Below are 26741 nucleotides of genomic sequence, written 5' to 3'. Positions count from 1 at the left end.
GTTTAGTTTTGGTTCCCGCACGCACCTTGCAGGGTGCATTGGGACAATGTATTGTGACTTATATTAAAAATGAATTAAGAGTTTGTGAACTGTGAACTTACATACATTCACACATAGATCATAAAACTTGGTTGGGCTCAGGGCAATAATCATCAAAAGAATGATTTTCCCTCATTATTATTACATGCAAAAACAAAGAAAAACTTAACTAATGCTGTTTTATACCATATTAAACCATTGTTCACCTATGTATGTAAATTATAAATAACAAAAATCTTTGTACTGAACTTGAAAATAAAAACTACATTACTTTACTTTAACAAATCAAAATACAAGTACATTACTTACGAAAATAAAATAATGATCTTCAGAATTAACGAGATTCTGTAATGAAGGTGTCGAGATCATCAAGGGTTGTCACTCTCCTAGCGTTATCACCTTCTCGGCGCTTCACCAGAACTTTTCCGTTGACGTAACCAGCGAAATACAGCTCCCTTTCACGTAAAAGTCTCCTGGCCTTTCCCAGTAGCGCTTTGTTCTCAGCCGTTAAGTGTTCATTAATGTAGATTCTGCTTGGCGGTAACGCAGCTGCAATATCTGTTGACTGTAGGTTGTTCTTCCTTGAAGCCGCGAACCATTCGTCTCTTACACTTCGAGAAATAAACTGTATTATAATTGGAGGGTGGACCTGCTTTTTTGAATACAGTCTCAATCGATGCGCCACAGAAATGTCTTCCCTCTTAAATTGCACTCCGAGTTTTGAGGAAATTTTATTTAAAACTTCGTATATGTCTTCAGCTGGTGTAAGAGGTAAACCCTGTATTTCGATATTGGTTCTCCGAGAATATTGATCCGCATCCAAAACTCGAAGCCGCAGGTCTCGTACCTCTCCGCTCAGTCGGTCCCGTTCATGCTCCAACCCGTCGCATTGTGACGTGTACTTTTCTGTTTTACCTGAGCAATTGTTATGTAGAACTGATCACTCTACATAACGAAATTTTACATCCAAATGAAGAAGCGCGCATTCATTGTTGCTGCAATAACAGAACGGTCACTGATTAGACGCCAATCAGCTGTTCAAATAAAGGAGTTAGGCTAAGGTGAGCCATTACCATGCCATTGATATTTTGTCGCTTGCGTATGTCAGTTAGTAAAATTTCAGTATAATAATTTTGTCTTTACATAATTAAATATCTACGGTAAACTAAGCCTTGGGCCTCGTAGTAAGATTGTCAAGTCCTGTCGATAAACGTAGGAAATTAATACGTTATCTGTAATAAATTAATACTAATCTAGTCTTTTAATAGTTCACGGAGATAAATAGTTGTAAATACGTGTTCATAGTGTCAAATACTGTAACCACAAATTGTTTCTGTGAATTGTACATAATTAGGCCGAGATATTATCTCGTAACAATTGCATCGTCTCTCATAAATTTCCTTACTAAACTTGTTAACTGTTCTATAAATAATTGAATCGGTAACTTTATGTCCTAATGTTTGTATATTATTTAGTTTTACTCAGAATAATGTAAAGGCATGTTGTCATGAAATTTATACCTACCATTGCCGTGAAAGTGCATACATTAATGCATTATGTTAATACTTCAATACACTTTACTATAATTATTGTAATTAATTAGTTTAAGTAAGAACAAACGTAATTAATTTTTTCTGTGTCAGAATAATTATGCTTTGTGTTTAAGACCAATATTGTATATCATTGTAATTGGCAGATTCTGCGCTTTTTTAATGTACTTATGTTTTATACATTAAACGTTTCTTTACATTTTACTGGCCGCTGTAAGCTAAATACGAGTATGTTAGACACACCAACAATAGTGACAGATGTTGCTGTTTTAGTCAGCTGGTTTCTTTTCAGTTAAGTTTGAGATTGTTTTCATGATTGATTATAAGTAGTGTTTACTGATTTCAATGAGCGGCAGAAAATGAATAAAACTGACTTTATGAAATTAAAGTTTCAATATTGGATTGTACGGACGATACAATCGACGGCTCGTGTGTGTGTTTTGGGTCCGCCCAGTTGGTGAGTAGACTTTACACTACTTATTCCATCGTGCTCCCCTGGGAGGTCGGACTAACTCCGTCAATGTCATAGTGGAGCCTCTACCTACCGGACTAGGCCTGAATAACTGCATCAGGGTGGATCCAGTTCCGGACTTTGACAAATGGGACTCAACTTTAATTTAATGTCTAGCCATTATGTATTCATGTGAATTATTGTTTTGTAATTTTGTAGTTCAGGAATATGGTCATCATGATTTTGGCCACTGTAATTTTGTATTAGTAATCGGAGCGCTCCTACCGTAATAATTTTTCGTATTTTTATTTCAATTGGCCAACGAGTTAAGTTTAAGTTAAGTTAAATATATATTTGTTTATTTAGTTTAAGACCTTAGCACTGTGAGAGAAATAGGCAATACAGAATGAAATATGTGAAATATTGGTTTTAATTTCTAATTGCCTGATATTTAATTAGAGACCTTGCAACTTACTATTAGAAAATAATCAACCGAAATCTGTGGCTAATTTAAGTACCTAAGGCTTAGTGTCGTAAACCTAATAGTTCTTGCGTGCATGGTAGTGGTCTCGATTGAGCATACCTGAGGGCAGGAAACTGTTCCTTGTTGGAGACCTGCGACTATCACACCCCATCAACAAGGTGGCGCCCTTATTACCGAGCAAACCGTAACCATCTGGGTATCCGTCAATCTTAGTAGTCCTCTGTCACTGCGCAAGAACTTGGTTGTCCTGGCGCTCTACCAATACTCACGCCCTTCTCCACTGAGCGAGGCCGACAATATTGCTAACCCGCGAGGAGGGGTGGCAAACTGGCGCCCAACGCGGGGCCCCTTGTGTTAGCACCTGACTTTCACAGAATATAAAATTGTATTGAACTTGTAGTGTAAATATTTTTGAAAGATAGTATTTAGTATTTTTGTTGTTTGTTAGTATTGGAAACACTGGTAATGTCTTGTTAATGGTTATGTGTGAAATTTTGCTAGTGTTCATGATCTTAAGTTAAATATTGGAAAAAATACCTCTTTGCGAAACATAAAATAAATAATTTTGTTTTGGATTTGAACTTTCCCCGGTATGACAAACTGAGGATGATGTGAACTTACATAATCGTTGGTTGCATTCTAGTGTTGTTATTTGGTTGGAAAGAACTGCATTTTTAGGATTGGCTAAAATTAGTGCGAGGTGATATTTCCATGTGGGCTGTATGAATTATTCTGGTTATCTGGTGAATTTTTAGTATCCTACCTCACGATGAATGCGTATCATCTTCGTAAGACTGAGGTTATCTACGAACTTAAAATTAGGAATGTTGATACCGATGGCAACGCTAATGAACTGAGGAAGCGTCTGACTCAATGTTTTTCGGCTGATACCCAGGTTGATGAAACCGTTGTAAACTCTTTGGATGCCGATGCGGAATTGGAGGAATGCGAATGGAAGTACCAGGACTTATCTTCGCTAGTGAGTGATTACGAAGGCACGAATAAGGACAACGAGTTTCCTCGTATTGTGGCTCGTCTTTGGCATCTGTATCTCCGAGTGGAGAGAATTCCGATTGGGGCATCTTCTGATAGTGAGCAATCGGAAAGTAAGGAAAAGTTGCTAAGTAGAAGTAAGGAGCTATTGGATTCTTTTAGAGGGACTTCTGATTCGAAGAACCAACCGGATCCCAGGACATCGGCAGGTGGTTTTCAACAGCTTCAACTACCAGAGGATGGAGCACAAGAAACTAATTTTGAACTGCCCAAAACTTTAGAGTTAGCATTTAAACCAAATAAAACCACTGAAGACGACGAGAACCTGGCGACAGAAAGGAAACTTCTAGAGGAATGGCGGAATAGGGAAGAAAGAAAACTACAACAGGAAAGGCGTCACCAAGAGGAACGGCTCCAAAAGGAAGAGAGAAAACTACAAGAAGAAAGAAGAAAACAGGAGGCAAGATGGAAACAAGAAGAAGGACGACTGCAAGAAGCCCGCAGACAGCAAGAAGAGAAATGGAAGTTAGAAGAACTGCGACTTCGAGGACCTCAGCAGAGAACAGAAGAAAGAATCCCGCAAGAGGATTTGAGAGGTCAAGAAAGAAGAGGACCTCCAGAGGACGACTACATTCCCAGATTTTCACTAACTCGAAACGACACAGGCGCTAGTTCCCGGCCCAGATATGTCCCAGTCTACAAGTGGGGGCTAAAGTTTGACAATTCCGGACCAAGTATCGCTGCATTTCTTGAGAGAGTAGAAGAACTTCGTCGGGCAAGAGGAGTCACACATCAAGAGCTATATGAGTCTGCGGTTGATTTATTTGCCGGATCAGCGCTTGTCTGGTACCGTGCTGCGTCTATTCGGATTCAATCATGGCATCAGTTGACGAGGGAGCTCAAAGAAGTCTTTCAGCCTGCGGATTATGACATAAGACTTCATCAGGAAATCTTTAATCGGCTGCAGGGAGATAATGAGCCGATAGATCTGTATATAGCCGCTATGGAGGGTTTATATGGAAGATTAGCAGTAGCTGTTCCTGAACCTACTCGCTTAGCACAGATCTATAATAACCTGCACCCTCAGCTGCAAGATCGATTGGCACTTTGCAGCATTCAAACTCTTGAACAGTTGAGATCCATGGGACGTAGAGCCGAAGCGGGCCGACTAAGTATGGTTAGAATAAGGCCCGCAACTACAAGGGAAAATACCCTTGAACCGGACCTTGCTTATCACGATCAGAACCACCCACGAAAACCTTTATCCGGACGTGTGGCCAGCGTACAGTCTGCAAATTCAGACCGCCAGGACCCTGTCTGCTGGAATTGTGGAGATAAGGGCCACCGCTTCAGGTTTTGTTTTGGTTGTGGAAAGGAGGACGTGTTTAAACGAGACTGTGTAAAATGCTGCTCAAGGCAAGGGGTCAGAAAGGAAGTAGGTGGTTCTGGCTCCTTGGATACTGAGACCATCCCGGCCATAAACTATGTCATTCATAGCCAACAAGAAGACCATAGGCCTTATTTGAAAGTGAGGGTGTTTGGCCGTGAAGTTACCGCCCTCTTAGACTCGGGAGCTTCCCAAACGTTTTTAGGTGGACATGGAATGTGGATTTTGAATCAGTTTCCCGCTCGCTTTCAGAGTGCCAGTGGACGTTTTGTAGAAACAGCCGACTCAACACGCCATGAGGTCAAGGGCTTTGTCAATCTACCCATAACTTTACAGGGCCGTACTAAAAGTCTAAAGGTTTGCGTTGTACCATCACTGCAGCATACCTTAATCCTAGGCATCGACTTCTGGGAAATAATGCACATTGTTGCGGATATGCGCAATCGGAAGTGGGACTTTGCAACGAAGAGTGTGGATTTATTTTGTGGTTATGTTGAGGGAATCACATCGGAAGACAATCTAACTCTAGCAGAGAGAAAACGGCTACAAGATCTTCTCGAGGAGCATTTCGAGGATGAGCCATCAACATTGGGTAGAACAGACCGTGTGAAGCACGTCATCGACACTGGGGGTGTGCCACCAATCAAACAGCGGTACTACAATGTATCCCCTGCTCGTCAAAAACTCATCAATGAGGAGCTAGACCGCATGTTGCAGTTAGGGGTTGTAGAGCCTTCACAAAGCGCCTGGTCCTCGCCAATTATGTTACTGGATAAACCTGATGGCAGTAAAAGGTTTGTTGTGGACTTCAGGGCGGTGAATGCAGTGAGCCGAAAGGACGCCTACCCTCTACCACAGGTGACCGCTATCCTGGATAGATTGAGAGATGCTCGATTCTTATCTAGCCTGGACATTAAGAGCGCCTATTGGCAAATTGAACTAGACGAGGCAAGTAAGGAGAAGACCGCGTTTGCAATACCGGGTCGTGGCTTATACCAGTTCGTCACGATGCCCTTTGGTCTGTGCGGAGCTCCCGCAACATGGCAGCGCTTCGTTGACACAGTCTTGGGACCAGAGCTGGAGCCGAATGTCTTCGTCTATCTAGACGACATTATAGTTGTGACATCTACATTTGAGTCTCATCTGAAAACCTTGAAAGAGATATTTAGAAGAGTTCGTGAAGCAAAGCTCACCCTCAATAGAGAAAAGTGCAAGTTTTGCAGGAGAGAACTGAAGTACCTGGGCTATATTGTCAGTGGGGAGGGTTTGCGAGTCGACCCTGAAAAAGTAAAGGCGATTGTGGATATCCCAATCCCCCGGAACCAAAAGGAGGTTCGTCAATTTACTGGAATGGCCTCGTGGTACAGACGCTTCATTCCCAACTTCGCGTCACGTATGACTCCTTTGACTTCCTTACTGAAACGGAGAAATCAGTTCGAATGGACTCCAGAAGCCGAGATGGCCTTCCAGGACGTAAAATCCTGCCTGATTAGCGCTCCAATATTATCCTGTCCAGACTTTTCGAAGCCTTTCACAATCTCCTGTGACGCCTCAGGCGTGGGGATCGGCGCTGTTCTTAGCCAAGGACAGTGAGCAAGGAGAAAGTGTTGTTGCCTATGCCAGCCGCACATTAACTCGGCAAGAGCAGAACTTCTCGGCCACTGAAAGGGAGTGCCTTGCGGTGATATTTGCTGTGGAGAAATTCCGGCCTTACGTGGAAGGAACCAGGTTCACGGTCCGTGACAGACCACTATAGTTTGCTTTGGCTAAGTAACTTGAAGGACCCGACAGGACGTCTGGCTCGTTGGGCTCTGCGATTGCAGCCCTATGATTTTTCACCTAGTACACCGTAAGGGGCAAGAGAACGTTGTGCCAGATCTTCTCTCTCGGACCACTCCACCGATATCGACTGAACCCTCTCATCCAGACGTGATTCATTGTGACTTGATTGAGATACCAGCTACAATACAGGACCAGTGGTACAAAGGAATGTTGGAAAAGGTTAAAATAGGCCCTCAAAAAATATTGTCAGTGGCGAACTCAGGAGGAGAAACTGTGGAAGAATGTGAACACACTGGAACCCTCGCTTCACCAAGATAACTGGAGATTGGTACTCCCAAAAGATCTCAGATCCCAGGCCTTGTTCGAATGCCACGATACTCCAACTGCTGGACATCAAGGTGTGTCAAAGACCTATAAACGTATCCAACAGCTGTACTATTGGCCAAAAATGCGGAAGGATGTAGCCACTTATGTTTCAAAATGTGCTGTATGTCAACGGACTAAGTACGACCAACAACTCCCTGCGGGCGTTATGGGCAGCAGACGTGCAGTTGATTCTCCATGGCAGATGATCGCTGCAGACCTGATTGGCCCTCTGCCACGATCAGTAAGAGGCTTTAAGTACCTGTTGGTTATTACTGACACGTTTACTAAGTACTCAGTCCTACGACCTCTCCGAGCTGCTACGGCAAGGCTCGTGTCTCAACACCTGGAAGAGGACATCTTTATGGTTTACGGAGTACCACGGTACTTCATATGTGATAACGGGTCTGAGTTTCATCGGGAAACCAGTGAAGGACCTTGCCAAACAGTACAATGTCAAGATACTACTGAACGCAAGTCGACACCCACAGGCGAACCCGGCAGAGAGGGTTAATCGGGATATCGTTGCTATGTTGCGAGCTTATGTAACAGACAACCACCGGGAATGGGACAAATTCATTCCAAAAAATAGGTTTTGCACTCCGCACCGCGCATCATGAGGTGACACAGCATTCACCCGCGTTTTTGAACTTTGGGCGAGAACTCGCTACGTCGGGAGACGGATATGAAGTTCTTAACGATGGTTCGGGTGTACCCTCTACTGAGGATTGTGGTCCCTTTAGTGAGAAACTACGAGAGCTTAAGGACATATTCCAAGAGGTTTCAGAGAGACTGAAAACAGCCCATGAAAAAAATGCTAAACGCTATAACCTGCGCAGACGACCTGTGACTTATAGAGTGGGAGACGTCGTCTTGAAAAGAAACTTTGTACAGTCTGATGCTACTAACTACTTTGCAGCCAAACTAGCACCACGCTATGTTGGACCCTACGTAATAGTTGAACAGGTATCTCCTCTGATCTATAAGCTGGCGGACATGGACGGCAAGAAGATAGGCCAGTGGCATGTGTCGGACTTTAAGAAATTTCGGCAGTGAAGAAAATTTGGGAAATTTTCTGCCGGATGGGGGGTGTTTGTGACGTGTACTTTTCTGTTTTACCTGAGCAATTGTTATGTAGAACTGATCACTCTACATAACGAAATTTTACATCCAAATGAAGAAGCGCGCATTCATTGTTGCTGCAATAACAGAACGGTCACTGATTAGACGCCAATCAGCTGTTCAAATAAAGGAGTTAGGCTAAGGTGAGCCATTACCATGCCATTGATATTTTGTCGCTTGCGTATGTCAGTTAGTAAAATTTCAGTATAATAATTTTGTCTTTACATAATTAAATATCTACGGTAAACTAAGCCTTGGGCCTCGTAGTAAGATTGTCAAGTCCTGTCGATAAACGTAGGAAATTAATACGTTATCTGTAATAAATTAATACTAATCTAGTCTTTTAATAGTTCACGGAGATAAATAGTTGTAAATACGTGTTCATAGTGTCAAATACTGTAACCACAAATTGTTTCTGTGAATTGTACATAATTAGGCCGAGATATTATCTCGTAACAATTGCATCGTCTCTCATAAATTTCCTTACTAAACTTGTTAACTGTTCTATAAATAATTGAATCGGTAACTTTATGTCCTAATGTTTGTATATTATTTAGTTTTACTCAGAATAATGTAAAGGCAGTTGTCATGAAATTTATACCTACCATTGCCGTGAAAGTGCATACATTAATGCATTATGTTAATACTTCAATACACTTTACTATAATTATTGTAATTAATTAGTTTAAGTAAGAACAAACGTAATTAATTTTTTCTGTGTCAGAATAATTATGCTTTGTGTTTAAGACCAATATTGTATATCATTGTAATTGGCAGATTCTGCGCTTTTTTAATGTACTTATGTTTATACATTAAACGTTTCTTTACATTTTACTGGCCGCTGTAAGCTAAATACGAGTATGTTAGACACACCAACAATAGTGACAGATGTTGCTGTTTTAGTCAGCTGGTTTCTTTTCAGTTAAGTTTGAGATTGTTTTCATGATTGATTATAAGTAGTGTTTACTGATTTCAATGAGCGGCAGAAAATGAATAAAACTGACTTTATGAAATTAAAGTTTCAATATTGGATTGTACGGACGATACAATCGACGGCTCGTGTGTGTGTTTTGGGTCCGCCCAGTTGGTGAGTAGACTTTACACTACTTATTCCATCGTGCTCCCCTGGGAGGTCGGACTAACTCCGTCAATGTCATAGTGGAGCCTCTACCTACCGGACTAGGCCTGAATAACTGCATCAGGGTGGATCCAGTTCCGGACTTTGACAAATGGGACTCAACTTTAATTTAATGTCTAGCCATTATGTATTCATGTGAATTATTGTTTTGTAATTTTGTAGTTCAGGAATATGGTCATCATGATTTTGGCCACTGTAATTTTGTATTAGTAATCGGAGCGCTCCTACCGTAATAATTTTTCGTATTTTTATTTCAATTGGCCAACGAGTTAAGTTTAAGTTAAGTTAAATATATATTTGTTTATTTAGTTTAAGACCTTAGCACTGTGAGAGAAATAGGCAATACAGAATGAAATATGTGAAATATTGGTTTTAATTTCTAATTGCCTGATATTTAATTAGAGACCTTGCAACTTACTATTAGAAAATAATCAACCGAAATCTGTGGCTAATTTAAGTACCTAAGGCTTAGTGTCGTAAACCTAATAGTTCTTGCGTGCATGGTAGTGGTCTCGATTGAGCATACCTGAGGGCAGGAAACTGTTCCTTGTTGGAGACCTGCGACTATCACACCCCATCAACAAGGTGGCGCCCTTATTACCGAGCAAACCGTAACCATCTGGGTATCCGTCAATCTTAGTAGTCCTCTGTCACTGCGCAAGAACTTGGTTGTCCTGGCGCTCTACCAATACTCACGCCCTTCTCCACTGAGCGAGGCCGACAATATTGCTAACCCGCGAGGAGGGTGGCAGCATCTTGCCTTCAACTTGCACTGTTCTTCTTCCAAGTTGTTAACTTTGACATTAAGTTCTTTTATTTCATCACACAGCTTGTTAACAGTTTGTTCAATACGTCCCATTTTGGTATCGACGTTGGAAATAATTTCCGTTTTCATTACATTTAGGGCCTCAAGAATGGATTTTCTATCTTCTCCCACATCTTCATTGCTTTGTACGGAGGCTGATTCACTCTTGCATGTGTCACATTTCCAAAATTTTATTTTAGTTTTTGTAAGATTTTGTACCGCACCCACGCGTGTGCAAGCCGGGTGAAACGTAACATTACAGTCCACGCACTTCAGTGTGACGTCGCCGATACGTAACTCTACACTGCACTTTCCACACTTGGACATAGTATTCGTGAAAAATACACACAAATAATAAAATAGATCTTTACGATGGAGTAACAAAATAAATTTATACAACTTATAAAATATTCACTGGCAAAGCATATCTTTACTACACTGGACAGGTTATGGCCCGTAGTTAGATAAGCGTGGAGACTAAAGATAAGAGCTCCTCACTCATCGGCAGACAGATAACAACTGTCTAATGTATTAATTAGTATGTTGAGTTGATTCAATTATTATAAGATTGTTTTCTAGGGCTATAGACAAGTAAAGTAAACTGAAACATAACGTACATCTTTGGTATCCTGAGGCATGTGATAACGTTGGACTTTCTCCAGCTCTCTGGCCTTCTCATGCTCTTTGGCCAAGGTAAGGAGTTTCTTCTTGTGCTCTCTGTCTTTCTTCTCTCGCTCGGTGAGCCTGTAAATAAAACACACGTGAAACAAGGAACATAATATATGAGTGGAAGAAAACCAAACTACTTTGTGAATGAAGATCCCTCATTAATGATAATAAATAGAGATTGCTGGATTATACCTATAATTTTTGGTGCATTTCAAGTTTAATAAAAGCGCTAAAACTATCGGTTATAAACTCCCAAAATCTGGCAAACCTTTAAAAGTATGTATGCTGGAACAATTATGAATCTAATAAGTTTGGATAATTTATAAAAAAAACTACAATTAACTTTAAATTAATGGAATACTTACTCTTGCTCATTAAATAAATATTCATCATCGATTATGTCTGCTTCTAACTCCGCTACTTTATCTTCTTTACGTTTTTCCAAATATTTTCTTCTGGACTCAACTCGTAATCGAGGTATTATTTTCTCTCGATTTTCATTTTCGAGTTTAAGTCTTTTTGCTGCCTCTTCATATGCTCGCTTATCTACCATAACAAACAAGTCATAAGTCAAAGTCAAAGTCAAAGTCAAAAGTTTCTTTATTCATATACATCAAGTACAGAGATAGTGTCAAAAAGTAAGTTATTACATTTATGTGATAATAATAATCGATAGCATCAAAATTCATGATTTGTCTGATAGTTTGAGACATCCAGATAGAATTCTTGAAGTGTATAGATGGCCCGTTGAGAGAGTAGTTTCCAGAGTGCAGTCTTCAGTTCTTTTCCCTTCTTCGTCCGTATTTCTGTTGGTAGGCAGTTGCTCAGCTTTCTTCCCATGTAGGTCGGTTTCTTCTCATACTGCGTTAAGTGGTGAGTGGGAAGTTGGTACATTGTTGAGTTGCGTGTGTTGTAGTAGTGAATGTCTTCAAGCCTTGTAAGGTTTTCTCCGTCCACGTACATCACGAGTTCTTGGATATAGAGAGCTGTCACAGTCAAGATATTTAGGGTTGGAAAGGCCTCTCTGCAGCTTTCCAGGGGATGAAGGTTTGCAAGGATTCTCATTGCCTTTTTTTGGAGGATTAGAATTCTGTTCATGTTGGTTTTTGAGGTTCCTCCCCATACAGCCAGTCCATATCTTATGTGTGTCTCAAACAGAGCGAAGTAGGCAGTACGTGCAGTAGTCAGATCTCCGATAGCTTTGATCTGCTTGAGGGCATACAAGCTTGAGTTCAGTCTGTTACATAGCTGGTCAATATGAGGGGTCCAAGATAAGTTAGAGTCAACTAAAACCCCAAGGAATTTGGTTTGGTCAACTAAGTTCACTTCTGGTAAGGAGTTTATTTGCCCTGATCTTCTTCCAAATCCTAATTGGCTAGTTTTGGAGGGGTTCACCACTAAGTCGTTTCCATCACAATATTGATATGCCATATTGACAGCAATATAAGCATTCAGGCACAGATTTTCAGGAGAATGGTTGTCGAGGATTAAAGTTGTGTCGTCTGCGTACATCAAAGTTTTAGTGTATTCACTTAAGTATTCTGGGAGGTCATTAGTAAAAAGAATGAACAGCACTGGGCCCAGCACAGATCCTTGGGGCACACCTCTTTGGATTGGCAGAGGTTGCGACCGAACTGCCTTGGTGGTTCCTTTTACTGTAGACTTAATTTCAACTACTTGACTACGGTCTTTGAGGTAACTCTCAAACCATTTTAGGGCCGTTGCTGTTACACCCAGTGCATTCAGTTTCTTCAGTATGAGGTCGTGTCCTAAGCAGTCGAACGCTTTGCTGAAATCGAGGAAGATCGCTGTAGTTAGGTTCCCATTTTCTAAGCTGTCAATTACTGATTCTAGTAATTCAATCATTGCTGTGGTAGTTGATTTACCTTTGACAAACCCATGCTGAGAGCTTGTTATCAGGTTGTTGAGTGTACAGTGTTCTAGAAGCCTGGTGAGTACTACTTTTTCACAGAGTTTTGCGACCGTTGGGAGTAAGGATATGGGCCTATAGTTGCTTAATTCTGTTCTACTACCAGTCTTAAATTTTGGATATATTTTGGATATTTTTAGAGCGGAGGGAACGTGGCCTTCATTGAAAGATTTATTGAAGATGTCAGTGAGGGGGCAAATTAGTTCTTCTGCACAGTGCTTTAGTACTTTTGTGGATATGTCGTCAATTCCTGCTGAGTTTTTGGATTTTAAGCTTTTAATAATTGATCTTAACTCCTCTTGGGTTGTGGGTCTTAATGATCTGAGTTCACTGGTGTGAGTCCCTCCAGGGAGTTCAACTGGTCTCCTGGCAGTGCCATTATTACGATCAATGGTGTATTTTGCAATGTTGGCAAAATAATCATTGAACTGTTCAGCTACAGCATATGTGTCTTCAATAAGTTGTCCATTGATGGTCAGTTTGAGCTGAGGTAAGGTGTCTTGTTTTTTTGATCGGACACTATTAATCGTTTCCCAGATTGTTTTTGACTTATTTTGGGAGTTGGTAATTTGATCTGCGATTCTTTGACTTCTTAGGGTCTTCAGTCTTTGGGTCATAACTTTTTTTTTTAAGTCTGTCGCTTTGATTCTGTCAGCAAGATTTCCTGTGGTTTCAAACTGGTTGAGGTAAGCTAGGTAATCATTCTTCAGAATTAATGCTTCTGCATCTGCAAAGTGTTTAGGTTTGGTCTTTTTAGTCCTGGCAGTTTTAAGAGGGCAAGCAGTGTCCAGAGCTATTGTTACCGTGGTTCTGTAGTTGTTGTAAGCTTCCTCTGAGTTTAAAGATGTATACACTTTTTCCCACCTTTCATTTATTAACAACCATTTCAGCTCATCCAAGTTTCTTCCTCCAATTGCTCTGTGCACTGATTTAGGTGTTTTTATTTCCTCTAAGTTGGTGATAGTGCACTTCTGGGCTGTGTGATCAGAGAGTCCAGTGTTAAAGACTGATATGTCAAGTGCTTCAGTGATCATATTGGAAGCAATCCAGTCTATAGATGATTTTGATATAGGAGTAATTCTTGTGGCTGGCAGATCAACTCTTTGAATATTATGGTAAGCGAGCATTTCGTTTAATTTTGCTGTGTTTCTGTCTGGCTCCAGTATATCAACATTTATATCTCCCATGATAATGAGATGTTTATTTTCGACATGAGTGTAATCTATTATACGAGTTAATGTGGCTATTGTATCTTCTAAGTTACTATCAGGTGATCTATATGTGCCTATGATGTAAGTAATGTCTTTCTTAAAAATTATCTTGATCATTGCGACCTCACATGAAAGTTCTTGGCAATATTGTGACACATCAACCTCCTCAACATAAGCTTGTAGAGCATCTTCTACAAAGATAGCTACACCTCCAAGTCTGTGATGGGTGCGGCTGTAGTGGGCTATTAGTTCAAAGCCAGGTAACCATTTAATGGACTCTATCTGGTTTTGTCGGAGTCCATGCTCTGTTAAGATGATGACATTGAGTTTTTCCAGCTCCGCTAAGTGAAGGAGGCGATGGGATTTGCTTTGTAGTCCTCTTATGTTTTGATGCAGGATGGCAAGTCTTCCTTTTTTTGAGATTTTTGTCTGCCTTGCTTTGAAGTGCTCAAGTCTAAAAAAGATGATTCCTTTTGATCACTTCGAGGTTGTGTACTGTTCTCCAGAACCATGGTTGTCGCTCTGCTTGGGTAACTATTAATGATTTGCCTGTAGTGGTCTATGTTTTTGTTGAAGAACTCCTCTATTGTTTCATTGTGTGATCGTAGTCTTGCATTTAGGGGGGGATGGTGTGTTGTGATTTTCCTAAGTGAGGACTGCTTATTTGTGGCCGTGTCAGGTTCTAATCTATTGTTGTCACTCCTGGTCATATCCTGGTTCAGTTTTTTAAAAGGAGTTTGGCTGTCTCTCCTGGTCATTTCCTGGTTCAGTTTTTTAGAAGGAGTTTGGCTGTCTCTCCTGGTCATATCCTGGTTCAGTTTTTCAGAAGGAGTTTGGCTGTCTCTCCTGGTCATGTCCGGGTTCTGTGTTTTGAAAGGAGTTTGGCTGACTTCCCTTGTAGTTTCTTGGGTCATGATTTCAGCATAACCTTTTTGTTTTACACCTACTGCCTGTTTTTCATTTGTAGAACTGATGCCAAGTAGTGAGATGTCAGATGAAAAATTATTTTTCACATTGGTAAGGAAGGTTGATATGCAGGATTTGATTTTTTCCTCTTGATCCTTCAGTTTCCTGCATAAGAGGTCGTACTCCGTCTGTAAGGTCATAAGGTTATCATTCTTGGTTTCAATTTCCTTTTTTAAGTGTTCTTCTGTACAAGATGAACTTTGTATTTGAGTTTTAAGTAAAATAGTGTCTTGTTCGAACTTAAAAGAGTTTTCTTTCAGTTGTCTCTGTAAGTCGTTAATAGTGCTGTTTAACATATGCTTGTCGCTCTCCGCTTGGATAATGATTTCTTCTTTTAGACACATTTCTTGGTTTAATTTTCTGTTTAGATGTTGGGTTTCGAGATGGAGTTCTTGATTTCTATCTTGTAGAGTTGCATTTGTATTTTCAGAGAGTTTCAGAACATCCTCCAGGTCTTCGGCATCTTTCAAAGCAGTTTTCAATCTGCATACTTCAGTTTGCAGATTAGCGTTTTCGGTTCTGCTATTGTGCAGTTCCTGTTTAAGTTCCTCATTTTCCTGAACAAGAAGACTGCCTGCCTCAGCAGCTAGTGCCAGGGAGGTTTCCAAGTCCTGGCCCTCTTGTTCATCAAAAAGTTGAATTTTCTTTTGAATAACAGCTAAGCTTTCAGGGCCTGGGGAAGATTTACTTTGTGGAGATGAGATTTTTTTGTTGGGAGATCTAGCTGGGGTATATACTGTTTTGCAGTCACTGCAAATCCAGGGCTCGACATCTGGCTTTGACATTTTTGTGAGGTTCTTTCTAGAAATATTTCATTAACGGATCAAACGCAATAATTATTTTTGAATCGGTACTTATCTGAGTAACTTTCTTTTCAAATGACCCTCAATATTAATTAGCAAATTATGACATAAAGTAAGATAAAGCATTCGTCCAGAGATTTTCATGCACTTCACTCCTCACCTTATTGAAGCTAACATACATGTCCACAAAACTCTTGAAAATGTTTAGAAAGGTATAGAATGAATGAGATGCTCAGCAAACAACTATGACACTAATCCATGTCATGTACAAAAAGAAATTCTACAAGAACTGCACTGTGTAGTTTAGTTAGTAGAAATGTGACAATAAAAAAGTATAAGTGTTACAGAATAATGAAACTGGAAAATATCTCTTAAGAGAAACAATTAAACCACAAACAGATTATATAAATATAATTTTATATAACTTAAATTACCTGATCGAGATGTCACTACATTTCTTGTCTTTTCTTTGTCTCTCTTTTTTAGTCTTTCAGCAAATTCATCTCTTTTTCGCCGATCATCTTCACTATCACTGCCACTGCTATCACTGGACTTTCCCATCTAAAAATTGTAAATAAATAAATAATAATAAATATATATATATATATATATATATACACAATTTTCAAACTAAAATTTAAAAATCATTGAATAAATTTACTGCTGTGCTCCTTCCCCAAATGTTATATAATCAACTGTTTAAAAATTATTTACATTTTTTTCCATTTCTCTAAAAAAGTGTTGATTTATATAAGTTAATTATACTGTTTTTCTGTTATATCTATTATATAGTTTTTCTTAAAAACATAAGTTAATATATTGTTATGTTCTCTAAATTTTATACCTAATTAAATTGTTATAATATTGTGACACTATTCATGTTCACTTTGTAAAATAATTTAATAAATTCAATTATAATCCAGAATATATATATTTTTTTTAATTATTATCTATTACATAAAAGAACTGTTGACTTGAAGAAACAGAAAACTTATTTTATTTTCTTCTTCTTCTAAGAGGTGGCCTATTGCCATGCACTTAAGCCTTAAAGGCTTTTTGCACACCCCGGAAGTGTACCATGAGACCAACCAGTTTACAGTTTCAGCAGTTACAAACCAACAGAAACAACCGATAAGGTCCACCTGGGGAAATTCTCCACCCTCTTCCAGGATCTAAGATGGTGTAGCGTTCCCTTGCTATTACAGAGCAATCAAATAAACAGGTGTTATTTGTGTTACAAACTGTCAAATAATACTTAGAGAAAATGGTACGAAGCAAGTTTTACCATCATTTGTTTGTTCACAATTCAATCCAACATGTTAATAAGTTTTCTGAAATACAGTATAGTTTGACAGTGCCTAAACACTCTTTCTGGAAATCTAAGAATATATTTTTAAGAAATTGTAATAATATGTGGTTTTAGATTGGGGTAGAAGTGACCTAGACTCGCTATTTGATTTTTTATGGTTTTTATCAAACAAATAATTCAAAATTACAACTTAGCATTTTTAACTTAAAATATGACAAACTTATTAATTGAATTTAATGGTCTTAGTAAAACGATGAACAGTCCAAAGTAATTTCATTAAAAGTTTTCAATAAATTAATGCCTTTTGTTGATAAATACCATGACTTAGTTTTCGGACAGAAGCTTTATAGGTGGTTGGTTAGTTGTTAATCTTGTTGACAGCCTTCAAGAGATTTTTGCAGTTAATTAAAATGCTTTTTAAGAATGTTTACTCTTTTATTTTATCAGTCTTAACTCTTTACTAGTTGCTTTTTTCTTGTTATTTTAAATGATTTATATCAATTAATTATTTTTAAATATGTATTTAAGTTATTTTAAATTTAAATGAGTTATTTTACAATAAACTTTAAATGACCTCAAGTGGTTACACATTTATTGTTATTGTTAGTCAATTTAAAAATATCTTATTAATTGTTGAATTTTAGTTTTGTTGAGTATGTAATGCCATTGTTTAAATCTTTTAATTGTTATTTAGAAATAGAAATACAAATTGATTTATTGTTTGAAATTTATTTATTCTTGAGTGCATTTCAGATTTACACAGCCCATCAAGAAGTACAATATCCACTGGCTGTTTTTTGTAGGGAAGTTTATTTTTTATGGATTTATGAACAATTTAATAGGGAAGAAAAGCTTGGAGGTTCTGGAGTGGTGGTAGAACTAGATGAATGCAAAATAAGAAAACGAAATATAACAAAGGGAGGTTGGTAGAAGGAACATGGATATTAGGTTTAATTAAAACCATACCAGAAAAACATGGTGGTAAATACAGAATTGAGTTTGTCCTGAAAACAAACAAAATGCAAAAACCCTCATTACTCTTGTATTAAAGCAAGTAAATCCTGGAACAACCATAGTCACAGAAATGTGGAAAGCATATTTACAATTAAGTGAATGTGGTTTTGTCCATTTTACCGTCAATCATAGCAAAAACTTTTTAGCCAACTGGTACCAACCCTCAGACAGTTGAAAGCTCATGGCTGATGTAAAACGCACTTTGAAAAGTGGCATACCAGCCAACCTGCTCGCATATGACCTCTGTGTATATTTATACAGAAGAGATACGGTTTTCTGAAAAGGATGCGTTCAAAACATTTCTTGAAAGCAACTAAAAATTGCTATCTAGGAGAAAACATAGATAGTTCCACAAGTTTCTAATTTCTATTCTAAATATTTGTATCTTATCATTTCTTTTTCTATTCCAAATGTTTATTATCATTTCTTAATTATTTGTGAGTTTTTTTTCCTTTGTTCTAATTATTTGTTTGATCGTTCTAGTTCATTTATTACTTATAATATTATTACCACTGTAAATATTAAATTCATATTTTAATTTCAAACGATTATTATTGAAGACAATAGATACTTTAATATTGATTGATAGTATAGTATTTGATAAATGCGAATATTAGGTTTCGATGATTATACTAATTGATATAAAAAAACCGGGTCCACTTAGTGTACACTACCCTAATACCTAAGTTAGGTAATATACCGAATCTTTCAATAATAAGAATCGAAACATGAGTGTAGGCTGCTTATTAAAGTCTCCCCTTATATTGGGCTGCAGTATAGTAAGCGGCCACCACGACAATAGTAATCACCAATATTCATGGTTATCTAAACTTCCAAAACTAAATTAAGGTATTATAGGTATTTGAAATTAGAGTTTAGTTTAACTGTTTTGATATCTAAAAGAGTAATAATTTAACTATGAATAAAAATATATCTAAGCCATTTGTATTTATCAAATGTAACACACGTATCTGACACCTTGAGACACAAATAATACAAAATTTTATTAATAATACACAAATAATTTAAAATAGCTATAATTACAATGTTTTTGAATTTGATAGTTTAAGGTATTTTTAACAATAATTTGTACTCAGATTCAATTGTGGTGGTGGCCGCTTCCTATACTGCAGCCTTAGATTGTTTTAGGTAACCTGGCTAAAATAAATACTATTTAAAACTCGTAACTAAAGTATATATTAGGCCTATCCAAAACTCATAGTAATAATAACAAGTGTTTTTGACTTTAGATCATTTTAATGAGTGCTTACCTATACTCTATAGATCTACCAGTTACGTTGATTTTTTAATGCTTTCAAATATTGTTTTGGTAAAAAAATAAAATATATACAGTTAGTCAAATAGGTATAAAAAAAACTTTTCAAAGTTCGGGTAGAGTACAATAAAATTCAGAGCTGGTTATTATATTGCTTATTACCATCATTAATACTTTGTAAATTGAATAGAAGAGCTATCAATAGATTTATTTATTTTATTTATTTATTTCAACGGGAGAAACCCAATACATCAAAAAATATACAATGAAAAATTTACAAGTGGTGGCTAACATGCATAAACTAATGAATGACTAGGAGCTACGTATTACTTACAAACAAGCACATAATTAATTGATATTAAAACAAACATCCGTAAGTTACCAGTCAACAACAAATGAAAAATAAAATATTTAGAAGAAAAAAAAGATAACAGAATTAATATCTATGAAGGGATAACAATTTATATAAAAATCTGAAGTTATAGAAAACGAATAATAAATACATTTCCAAAGAATCAAAGCAGCGCATCTACATATATACATAGCCTACATACACACACACACACACACACACACACACACACACACACACACACACACACACACACACACACACACACACACACACACACACACACACACACACACACGTACACACACACACACACACACACACACACACACACACACACACACACACACACACACACACACACACACACATATTGATAATAAATAATAATAACAATAATATCTATAACAAATGTCGCTAATAATATATAATTCAACAAAAATCAATAACCATAAATGACGCTTGCAATTTCTATAATACCAAGACATTTACAGTTTTCTTCTTGACCACAATGACACTATCAGCGAAGAAGTCCACGTGAGGAGATACTATGTTTCCAAGACGTTGGATACGTATGAGGGTACTATTGGCTTCATAGTTCGAACCAACGTGACGTCTGCCGAATAGTTCTGAAGATCTCGTACCCATTGGACAGCGAAAGAAAACTCCTCTCAAGATCTCTGGACAAACAATGCCGCCAGTGATAAGTTTGTGCAGAAACATAACCCCTTGGATACTCCTTCTGGTTTCCAGGGAACAAAGTCCCAATTTTTCCTCGATAAGCCGCAGCGGTACGTCTCTGTAGGCGAATCCCAGCCTACAACCAAATAGACGGATGAATTTGTCTTGTATAGATTGAATCTGGCGCACCAAAGTTACTTGATGAGGAGACCACATGACACAACTATACTCAAGTAGAGGTCGAACTAGTGTGCAGTATAGCGTCCCGAGTACAGTAGGATCATGAAAGTCTCTGGAAGAGCGAGTTATGAAACCAAGTGCCTTAGCAGCTCTGGCACAAATGTTGTTAATATGTTCGTGGGGGGTGTTAATATAAGTCTTCACTCAGAACTATGCCAAGATCTCGGACAATGTTGCTTCTTGATAATAGGGCACCGTCAAGCGTATAATTGAAATATATGGGAGACTTGGTTCGATGAAATGTGATACAAGAGCTTTTATTTATATTAAGCGTCATATCATTTTGACGACACCAACTCTTGACTGCATCCAGGCCACACTGAAGATTCAAGCAATCGACTTCACTTTCTACAGAACTGTATAGTTTAATGTCGTCGGCGAAAAGAAGAGAGTCCACCTCAATGATGTCAACAATGTCATTGATGAAGATGTTAAATAAAAGGGGTCCCAAATGCGAGCCTTGAGGTACTCCAGATGTAACAACGAACTCAGAAGAAAGGGATCCAAAAGATTTTACCACAAGTCTTCGATTAGACAGATAACTGCCAATCCATTCAAGAAGGTAACCGACAACACCGTAAGCTTCCAATTTGGCCAAAAGATGGGAATGATTAACTCTGTCGAAGGCCTTCGAAAAGTCAAGATAGATGGCATCGAGTTGTTTGCGGTTTCTAAAGGCCTCAACAATTTTCGTTTCCAATACAATCAGATTAGTAGTTGTAGATTTTCCTCTGCAGAAACCATGTTGTTTTGGTGAGATGACATTAAGAAAGAGAGGGTTGAGTTTCTTCACAACGAGCTTTTCGAAAATCTTGACAACAGCTAACTGGATTACTATCGGACGATAGTTTGTAGCATCTTCCTTAGATCCACCTTTATGTATTGGTACGACATAGCTCAGCTTGAGGACGTCTGGAAAGATTCCATCATGGAGTGACTTATTGAAGAGAGCTTGCAGAGGGTTACAAAGCAGTACCCTACAGTATCGAAGGACACTCGATGGAATAAGATCAGGGCCGCATCCCTTGGTAACATCAAGTTCACCCAGGGCATCAAAAACCTCCGAGGTAGTGAAGGACAACTCACTAAGGCAGAAGGGAGTGTTGAATCTGTAACTGTTGCTAACGAGTGAAGGTGGCGAGAAAACAGAAGAAAAGTAGCTTGCGAATAAATCACACATCTGCTTGGCCTCAGTTTCCGATTGATCTCCATACTTAAGAGTAGAGGGGCACATATCAAGACGTTTGTTGTTCCTAGCAAAGTTCCAAAAAGCCTTCGGATCAGAGGTAATGCAACCTTGAACATACGTAATGTAGTCGTAGTAGCACACTCTTGACAAGTTACGACATTGAGTTCGGATTCTTGAAAACTCAGCGTATGATTGTTCATCGAGAGAATCCTTGTATTTCCGATGTAGTCTCTTCTTTTCAATTGTAAGGTTTGTAAGTTCGGTGGAGAACCAACATGGAAACCTGGAAGCACCAATTTTCTTGAGTGGAGTGTGTTTTGCAACGATTTCCCTCAGTACATCACAAAAATGTTCAAAAAGTATATTAACATCAAGAGTTTCATCTGGTAGAATAAGTTCCTCAGCTATCAGACTATTATATACTTCATGAAGACGACATTTGCCAAAGCTGGGCACATAGGTACACCTAGGTTTAGGATTAATATTATCAGTCTGAAGGACAATATTCAGGGCGGGATGCTGCACATCAACTGGGAGCAATGGAGATGACTCTTTTCTTACATGTAATTCGGTGGAGGCAAATACAAGATCAAGGAGAACTCCCCTAGAGTTCAATACATGGTTATTTTGCAATAGCCCAAACATGCCTGCCAAATCCTTGATAGCCCTGGCAGAGGCAGTAAGACCAGCAGAATCATCAAGATGCCAATCAGTGCGAGGCATATTGAAGTCCCCAATGAGGACTGACTCCATGAAATTCACAGACTCAGTAGACATGACATCCTCAACTGCAAGACAATAATCATTATACACACCGAGGGGTTTACTTGGCGGTATATATACACAGTTCAACAGAAGCTTCATGTTACCATTCAACGTAATAGACAAAAATAGTGTTTCAAAAGGGCCATATGTTGGAGTAACAATTTGACGAGAGGAGAGGTCCTTGTCCACTGCCACTAGGACACCTCCACCACTGGATTTGTCACTGGACTCTGGAGATCTGTCACATCTGAATAAGTTATAATTAACAAAGCCAAGTTCGCAATCTTGAAAGTCTGGAGTTAGGTTAGTCTCAGTAAGCATTACTATATTATAAGTACATGTAGCTAACAATAATCTTAGATCATTTAACTTAGTCCTCAGTCCGTTCACATTTTGATAATAAATAGATATATTGGATTTCCCGTTGAGGTTTAATCGTTTTTTTTCGTTTGAACAATCTTAGGTGTGCCGTTAAAAAACTTGATGGTAAGCCCAATTTCACCCTTTCCAATGCGATCGTTTAACTCTGATCGCAAATCCGCCAGAAAACTACGCTCTGCAGGAGTCTTGTCAGAAGAGATGGACATTTCAGATAGTGAGGCATTAACCTTAACAATAACATCTCGCTTGAAACTTCTAAGGAGCTTGATTGCCTTTTCTTTGCTCACCAGGACAACTTTCAGGGGACGATGATTAGTGACTGTAGTTTTTCCCAGGCGGTGAAAAGTTACCAAATCTTCTTCTTCAAGATTACTGGCTGCCAAGATACTTTCAATCAGCGTCTTGTCATGGGTTTTCTTTGCCTGAACATCGCGACTGGGCGACTCTGGGACCTTAAAGAAAATTACATTTCTTGCTCTGAAACTGCGATCATTAATTTCCGCTATGACGTTCTCATAATTAGCCGGATTGGAGTTTGAGTTTAAACCAACTTTTTCGGTTTTTTGTTCGAGAGCAGAGATTTTAGCTTCAACTGTACTTAAACGAGGTTCAAAATCAGCAATCTGAGTAGACAGAGACGCAATATTCCTTTTTACCTCTTCAAATTCAGTTTTGAATTCGTCCTTGGTGGCCAGAGTCGAAAACTTCGCCAGCAGAGCGGTGACGTTTGCCGAAATCTCTAGTAAGGGATCTTGATTAAGAGGGTAGCAGTCGACTCTGTCGCAATTCCATTTTTTATTAACATCGTTGGCATATGCGGAATATTCTGTTTTATTCAACCCAACACATTCGGGATGAAACCACCGAGAACAATCACCGTCACATTGAATACCCCGATTGATAACCAACCTCTTACAGTGAGGGCAAACATCCTTATTAGTTGGTGCCATAAATGTGATACAAGTGTTGTTACAAATATATCAGACTATGTAGGATAGAAGTTCTTCCATATAGCACCAACCACACAATATAGATGAGATCGAGAAGGCCGTGGCTTTGATGCAAACGTGCGTGATCACTCACAAGCGAAATAATAAATCAAAGTCAAGCATGCAGAATAGATCAGTGAAATGTCCAACTTGATGTTAGGTTAGAAAGAGTATAGGCCAATTAATCTATTTGTAAATAATGGTTAAGAAAGTCTTATACATGCAAATGCTCATGCTCAATAATTCTCTAAAAAAAATGAACTCACTGTAAAATATCTGATTATTACATACGATAACTCACCAAGTTTGTAAAGAGTAAGTAATACTGAGTAGAACTGTTTACACAATCAGCTGTTAATCAAATATATAGATATAAATATAATAGATATCAACATATCTAAAATACTAAATTAAAATCAACATGTTGCAAATTAATATAAATAGTTTAAACAATTATGTAATGTCATAAATAATAAAGGAACCTAAACATTATTCAAACAATAAAATTAAGACAGTTGATAGGGAAAATGCACTTTAAATAATAAAGAAAAAGTAACCAAACAAAAATCTTGAAACTGAGAAAGACAAAGTAAATAATCATTTTATGTAACTGTAATTGTTTTCTAATCTTTTTTATTTAAACATAGATAGGCTACTTATGGAACAAATTGTGTTTAGAATATGAAAATGTGTAAACAGTTGGTGCAGATGATTTAGTTATTATTAAAATTAATTACTATTGGTTAATTGTATCGATGGGTATAGTCTAATAATTAAATATCGTTTGATAATTTCGATATAAAAACCGGGTCCGCTTATTGTACTCTACCCCAAAGTCCTATCGCAGACTAACACAGCCTGATAATCACAAAATTAACAATTTAACTTAAAAAATAACATATTCTTATATATTACCTTAAAACATCAAGGTATATACGGAAATTTCAAATGTAAAACTCCCACTCTGATTTTATATACACGCTTAAATATTACACTTAACTATTTGTATCAGAATAAATATAGGTTAAACACATCCAAACAAACAAGGACGTAAACTACATAAGAGTAAAACAATATATGGACAGGTGAGGTAACAGACAGAAACATAAACACATAGTACAGACTTTCCAGACCACAAAGAGTATACCAGAGGCAGAAAGCATACCATAATATGTGAATTTCAGGGAGCAAGTTTAGTATGTACTATACGGTAAGGACAACAAATGTTAAGCGATTTCGAAATAAAACAGTAAAGTGTTCTTATATTTACTTCCTCATTATAATATTTGGGTTAGCAAACAGGCTACATTTCAACATCAGATCTACGGCGTACCTGCAATATCATATTATTTCCTCTTCGTCTTCAACCAGCCTAAACGAACTGCGTAAGTTATAAAACAATATTGACATTTATTAACTACACAACAAGAGCCATATTCTTGAGTGTCCCCCAACTATTCCGCCACGGAATAATATGACTTCTCATTCAGCGGACTACGGATAGTACTCCTGGATTTCGAGTTACACAAATCCTTAATTCATCACATAAATTAGCCCAGGAAGGTGGCCGAACATTCTTACTTTAGCAACAGCCAGAAACAATCGGCAGATCTTAAAACGTAGTGTTACTGATTGTAATTTATCACAGAACGATGGCAAATGTTTTTGGAAAATCATGTTACCTTTACAATCCTTCCATCGTCAAAAACAAACTTCAAACAAAGTATATATATTATATATATATATAATATATATATATATATATATATATATATATATATATATATATATATGTGTGTGTGTGTGTGTGTGTGTTTATTGAAATTATAATTAATATTAATATATATATATATATATATATATATATATATATATATATATATATATATATATATATATATGAATATATTATTTATGTGTGTGTGTGTGTAAACAAAGCTTTATGGTAGAACCATTTAGAGGTCAATGAAAAATAACTTGTTATACCTAACTGAGTTGGTATTAGCCCTTAAAATAGTCTGAATTAATGTACATGAATATCTTACTTAAGTAAAGGCTTTGCAATGTATTGTATTGTGACGATGTCATACATTTCTGTATAATGTGTTGTGGCAATAAAGCATTTTGATTTGATTTGATTTGATTAACATAATATATGCCTCATGCGAATGCAAAGCCTGTTTTCTTTTTAAATTATTTAAACCATCAGCTTTAAATGCTGATTATCAGTGTTTGATTAAAATATAGTTATAGACAATTGTTCAACGTTGGAGCTTGGCACTTGCAGTTTGCAGACAATTTAATCTTGGCAATAGTATTTTTCATAGTGATGTCGTTATTGGAAGTTGGCTATTCTGTTTGGAGTTGGTGAAAAAAAACGGCCATGTGCCGAATTGTGTTTGGTGAGGGAAACTGACTGCATGTATGTATGGTCCAGTAGTTTGGTTATGTTGGATTGTTAGTGTTGTGATTTGATGATTTTCTTCAACGTTATTGTTTTTGTTGATATTGACATTAATGTTGGATTTAAATAATAAATTTAAAATATATACATTATAATTGTGAAAATTTATCGGTAAATATGTACTTGTTTATGTAGTTATCAACAATAGGGTTAGGTTATGTTAAGTTATATTCATATAGGAATATATCATTGCAATTCTTATTAGTTGGTAAATATTGAGATTGGGACACTGCATTAACTCTAGATTGGTAAGGATCTAAAACTTAGGCTACCGGTAATGCTTAGGCTTCGATAATAATTCGGCTTCATCTGCTAGACTACTTTAAGACATGACTTTGTTTAAACAATAGTTATTTACAAAAATGAGCTTGTTTGTTTACAAAATTTC

The 26741-nt window shown here is 37.5% G+C and overlaps 2 protein-coding genes across 2 annotated transcripts in view; one reads left to right on the top strand and one right to left on the bottom strand.

Annotated features, from left to right (window-relative positions):
* Positions 1-24971, bottom strand: part of LOC124365626 (probable pre-mRNA-splicing factor ATP-dependent RNA helicase mog-4) — a 31842-nt gene extending 6871 nt beyond the window's left edge. The window contains exons 1-4 of the mRNA XM_046821617.1: positions 24805-24971; positions 16128-16254; positions 11149-11329; positions 10732-10858 (exon numbers count right to left, since the gene is read on the bottom strand). Coding sequence (XP_046677573.1) covers positions 10732-10858; positions 11149-11329; positions 16128-16254 — 435 coding nt within the window. The 5' untranslated portion in view covers positions 24805-24971. The remainder of the gene's footprint in view (positions 1-10731; positions 10859-11148; positions 11330-16127; positions 16255-24804) is intronic.
* Positions 24972-26301: 1330 nt separating this feature from the next.
* The window catches only part of LOC124365113 (protein RRP5 homolog), a 47677-nt gene continuing 47237 nt past the window's right edge, over positions 26302-26741 (top strand). The window contains 1 exon segment of the mRNA XM_046821057.1: positions 26302-26464. The gene's annotated coding sequence lies outside the window, so the exon portion shown is untranslated.

This window comes from Homalodisca vitripennis, chromosome 6 (assembly GCF_021130785.1).
Source record: "Homalodisca vitripennis isolate AUS2020 chromosome 6, UT_GWSS_2.1, whole genome shotgun sequence".
Taxonomy (NCBI): domain Eukaryota; kingdom Metazoa; phylum Arthropoda; class Insecta; order Hemiptera; family Cicadellidae; genus Homalodisca; species Homalodisca vitripennis.
This window is presented reverse-complemented; position numbering and strand designations above follow the sequence as displayed.